The 5,477-nt window shown below is 42.4% G+C and overlaps 1 protein-coding gene across 1 annotated transcript in view; it reads right to left on the bottom strand.

Annotated features, from left to right (window-relative positions):
* Positions 1-5,477, bottom strand: part of abcb10 (ATP-binding cassette, sub-family B (MDR/TAP), member 10) — a gene marked incomplete at its 5' end in the record, with an annotated part of 8,055 nt that continues 2,578 nt past the window's right edge. Inside the window, 9 exon segments of the mRNA XM_031846357.1 lie at positions 1-2,529; positions 2,635-2,693; positions 2,829-2,863; positions 3,055-3,098; positions 3,496-3,676; positions 3,783-3,862; positions 3,969-4,178; positions 4,374-4,469; positions 4,614-4,749. Of these exon segments, the coding sequence (XP_031702217.1) occupies positions 2,336-2,529; positions 2,635-2,693; positions 2,829-2,863; positions 3,055-3,098; positions 3,496-3,676; positions 3,783-3,862; positions 3,969-4,178; positions 4,374-4,469; positions 4,614-4,749 (1,035 nt within the window).

Raw genomic sequence — 5,477 nt, 5'->3', positions numbered from 1 at the left:
TCTTTCATACATCATTTAGGTCATATTATTTATGACATGGATCCATCATTAACACACAAACCTTCAGTGTTTACTGTTTTTGAGTGGTGCGGAGATTTTTTTTTCTTTTTACAAAACATGAATTCTTTCTATGTACTTTGAATGGCGGGGTTTGGTAATATCACCAACGCTCTTTCACACAGGAACCACAACACAAGTCTGGACATGAGATGTTCAAGGCATCATATTAAAATAACATTTAACTTTGAAATGAAGATGAAAATGAAAATCTGTTGCGAGTTAAGAATCACTGGCCTGTTTTGGGAAAATAACAAGAAGCAAAATAGAAAACAAAGAACATGAAAACATTCCATCATGAACTCATAACAGAGAGAACAGAGCTCACGTGTTGCTGCCGTACAGTCTATACCCTGTGATAAATACATAGAACCTCTAAATGCTTACAACCAGCAAGTGATTACTGTTGTACACAGACAACATTATAACTACCAATGATCAATGTTGTATTCATTAATCTCGATTAAGTATCATAAAGAGTAATTCAGATTTCTGTAACAGGCCGCATGTGCATCACTGCCTTCAAACTGTGAATGAAGAGTTAACATTCACAATAGTTAAATTACGGTCAAAAACATAAAATTAAAATAAATCTAGCATAAGCCTTCAGAGAAATGCACTCAGGTTTGCCATCTTGTCATTTTTTTAGTCGAACGGGCAAAGAAAAACGAGTCTTCCTAGTTAAATAATGTATCAATAAACCATTTTTGCAATAATTAGATCTAATTAATGTGACAGAAAGCTCCTCCATCATAGTATCTGACCTCCGTTTTAGAAATAGACAATACAAATATAGGAAACACAGTTTTGGAAAGAGACCGACTCAAATGATACGTGATCACTTGTAAATACATAACCTGAGCTGTGTATGAATGTTTCTTAGAGCTTCTCATCTAGTCGTTCCTCACAAGCAGTTCTAAAAACAGTCCGATCTACAGTCCCAGAGATGTACAGAGTGAAGAGGGCTTCTCACATGCAAATATTCACTTCTGAGTCAGACCCTTTAAGCTAGCTATACTATTCAGCTGGCTCTACATCTACTTGGTTTTACAGCTGTTTACATAGAATGTATTGGAGGCCAAGTGCACATCCTGTAAACACCGAGCAGTGAACAGAGCCTGGGAGAGACGGTCGTGTGACACACTGACGGACACAGTGGTCAGCAGCTTACAGTCAGGAAGTAGTAAAGTTGCTTTTTTTAAAAAAGTTTTTACACCATTTATAGATTAGACCAAGACAGTCGACTGGGATTACAAGACAAGATAAAAGACCACGTCTGACTTCGATGACTTGTCTTCTGCGCCCGTCCTCCCCGAGAGCAGCAGAACATCTACCAGAAAAGAGGCTGTTGAGCAGACCTCAAGCCACTCTCCCAAGTAACTGTGCACAATCTATCCTGTTTGACATATAGAGGTCGATGGAGGTTTAGCAGTTTCTGGGCAAAGCAAGTAAAAATAATTGAATCTAAACATATCCCACTGAAATATGTTGAACTGAGACCAAATAATGTTGTTTTTAGATGTGTAGCACCTCGGCTGTGACTCACAGGATCACTAATATTTTCCATGGCATACGTTCATTTTTGTCCTCAGTGTTCAGTCCCAACACAAACAGCGGCTTCCTTTGGCTTCTTTTAACTAAAAAAGAGACTGTAAAAAGGCTCTGCATGTAAGCCTCAAGTTTTAAAAATCAATATTACGTCAATACAAATACACACATGACACTGAAGTGTTCGTTTGTCTGTTTTTGTTAAGAAAATCATGACATGATAACAGACGACAAAGAATGAAAGTCATCCGCACTAAAACTATGGTAGCGACAGTGGTTTAAAAAAAATGACATGTAGGCTATGAGCTTCCTGTGTATCTTCATCATTTATCCTTTTCACTCATTCAGACCGTTGCGGTGTTGAATTAGATATTTTAAAAATAAAGCATCTCTCTGAACTCTCCATCCAAGTTTCAGTTCTTAGGTCTTCGCTGTGGATTCCACCATGTGTCTCATGTCCAAATGGCTCTTCATGTTGTGCCAAATAGTCATTTCAGCAGTGAGAAAACACTTACAGCATTTAAGGAAACCCCTTTTTACATTCCCCTCCTCTAGTGTCCGTCTGTAGTCCTGTAGAAAGCTCTGCTTTCTTTCAGCTTGTTTCCATCTTTACGTCTTCCCCCCCCCCCCCCCTCTGCTGCCACACCTCTGGAGCAAAGTCACTTCTTCCCAGGCACTGACCTCCCATCCCGATATCCTCCTCATCCACTCGTCTTTACCCCCGGTCCTCTCAGCGAAGGGCTCGTTTCTGCTCATCTTGTAGAAACGCCTGTTTCTCCATCAGCTTTCTGAACAGTCCTTGCCTGTTGTCTAGCAGCTCAGTGTGCTGGCCACACTCAGCAATACGCTGCTGGTCCAGCACAGCAACGGCGTTCGCATTCTGGATGGTGGACAGGCGGTGAGCGATGATCATGACTGTCCTCCCTGTTGATTGGGTGAGAGGGGCAATAAGAAGTCAAGAGAAACAAAGAGTGGCATCGGTGCACCAGTATTAAAGCTTCATCCTGAAATGAAGACAGAGACGTGTACCTTCCATCAGACGCTCCAAGGCCTCCTGGACCAGGAACTCATTCTCAGCATCCAGCGCACTAATGACAGAAGGTTATTGAGGGTTTTCTTCAACAATATGAAAGCCAAAAGGATAAACACAGTATAGGTATTGTAAGTAAAGCTGTTTTGTGAGCTGATTTCAACAACAACTCTTTAGTCTCAGTCTATCTCACCTGGTAGCCTCGTCTAACAGCAGGATCTTAGGATCCTGTGGAGAGAGAACACAAGTAGTGTTATACAAACTACATCAGGTTTCACAGAAATAAGGAAAGCTGAGACTGAAGTGTAGATCCTGGTTAACAGTCTGTAAAATCAATGACAGGAAAAGCCAGTCCTGGTTAACAGATCCCAAATGTTATGTGTGGATAAACTGTAAAATGACCATGTTGTTGCACTCACCTTGAGCAGAGCTCTGGCTATCGCTATCCTCTGCTTCTGACCACCTGAGGAACAAACACACAAATTAACCGTGTACAGACTATACATCCAAATAGACCCAAGTCTCTCCTGTAGGCACGGAGCCATGAGAGTTAACGGAGTTGTTCCTTGACAAAGTATGAAAACACGCTAAATACAAAATACTTGTTCGAACATCTTTGGAAACAGCAAGCGGTGTTGTCTCTCAAAAATGCAATTGAGACCGAAAGTAAATGTCTTGAATGTTCTTACTTAAAAGGAATAACATATTTACAACCATATGAGAGTGATTACCAGATGAAAATGTGTCACGGCTCATATAAAACGAATATCACCCTCAGTATCATCAACCCAGCTGACTGCTTTCTTGCTTCCACAGTGAAGTAGATGTTGTGATCGTGTCCCAGCCTGTCCTTTCCTCACCTGACAGCAGCACTCCTTTCTCCCCCACCACAGTGTCAAAGCCCTGAGGAAAATCCTGGACAAAATTAAAGGCGTTGGCCACTCTGGCTGCTTTGTAGATGTCCTCTGTGGTGACAGCGTCTGGGTCCACTGCGCCGTATGCAATATTATCTCTTATAGAGCAAGAAAACAGCACTGGCTCCTGGGAGAGAGGTGGGAAGACAATATTGATCGTCTGCTCAGGACTTTGTGCGTGCTACGAGATCTGTCGTACAGGAACGTAAACAAGGGAAAGATTAACTCATTACCTGGCTGACCGTTCCTATGTGACTCCTGAGCCAATAGGGATTCAGATCTCTGATGTCATGACCATCTATAGTGATGATACCTGCAGAAAGGAGTTCATTCTTAGAGGTAAGACAGCCATCTGACAGAGGCTCGTACTCTTAAGGTTGTGCCCGATTAAGTGTTAGACACAACAAGCTCGCTCTCACCAGCTTCGGGATCGTACAGCCTGAGCAGCAGAGAGACCAGGGTGGACTTTCCAGAGCCACTAGGTCCCACCACAGCCATGATGGTACCAGCTGGGACCAGCAGACTGAGGTTCCGGAAAATAAGAGCGTCGCTACGGGTCGGATAGGCAAAGGAGACATCAGAGAACTCCAACCGGCCATTCAGCTGGTCTGGAGGAAGCGCGAGGCCTTCTGTGGAGGGGGGGGACACAAAGATAGACGCATTATTTAACTTAACTGCTTGATTGGTTGGTTTCAATAGAGTAAACAAGGGTAAGAAAATAAATAAACAAGCAAATAAAGCAAAAAACAGTACTAGATTATTTACTACATCCTCAATGAAGTAGTGAGGTAGTAGTCTACTATCTGTGTGTGTGTGCTACTGACCGTTTAGAGGAAACTCAGGCTTTCTGTCCAGCAGCTCCCACAGTCTGGCTCCTGCTCCAAACCCCTTCATCAGCTCAGAGTAGAATGAACTCAGACCTACACGTCAAGCAGAAAAACACAGAGACTTAAGCCATCTGGGACACACACACACACACACACACACACACACACACACACACACGTAAAGAGTACAGATAAGGAGATTCAAATACCAGGAAAGAGCACACGCATGTATATTACCTGCAATGCTGATGCCCACCCAGAAGGTGTACATGAGGAACGACGAGAGCTCTCCCACCGTCATGTGCTGGCAGGCCATCAAGAGGCCTCCTTTGTACAGCACTGCCAGGATCATGATGTTCCCACTGAGACCAGTCTGAAACACACAGAAACACACACCCTTGGTTATTCGATTACCACAACATCTGGCGTCACTGCTACTGCCTGACACTGAACTGATTACACCGATTACAGCCCATTTGAGAACCTGCTCTTGACATCTGAACGACAGTTCATCGAGCATAGAGTGTATTATTTACTTGATAACATTTTAAATAGAGAGAAACTGCCTGGTTGGAGATGCAGGGAGAATTACACAAAGAGCTTATTTTTCACCTACAGACTGAGATGCCCTTCCTGATCAATACTTCCTCATAACAAACTAAAAACATATACTATACGATAAAATGATACTTTCTCATCCAGTATATGGTGTTGATTCAATTTTCTGGTCGTTTTAAAGGCTGTAGTTTGTAGTTCTGATGAATTGCACTATATTATATTTCAACTTAACGTATGAAAAATAAACACAGAAGTTCAAGTGTTAAAGATATGAAAAGAAAAGACTTGTTTAAGAGCTGTAATCCAAGTTGTTTCAACACTGTCTCCGCCTTTTAGAGCGCACAGATGGGGTAATTTATTCTCTGAACACTTTTTTCGGTGAAACATCCGTCATAGCGATGTCAGGTACTGTGGTGTTGTGACAAAACAGGGCAAAAAAGCAGAAGCCTCTGTGCAATGTTTAGTCTCCTAACTGTGGGTTTGGTTCACTGACGGGACACACACACACACACACACACACACACACACACACACACACACACA

This window comes from Anarrhichthys ocellatus, unplaced genomic scaffold, assembly GCF_004355925.1.
Source record: "Anarrhichthys ocellatus isolate YVR2014 unplaced genomic scaffold, GSC_Weel_1.0 scaffold6, whole genome shotgun sequence".
Lineage (NCBI taxonomy): Eukaryota > Metazoa > Chordata > Actinopteri > Perciformes > Anarhichadidae > Anarrhichthys > Anarrhichthys ocellatus.
This window is presented reverse-complemented; position numbering and strand designations above follow the sequence as displayed.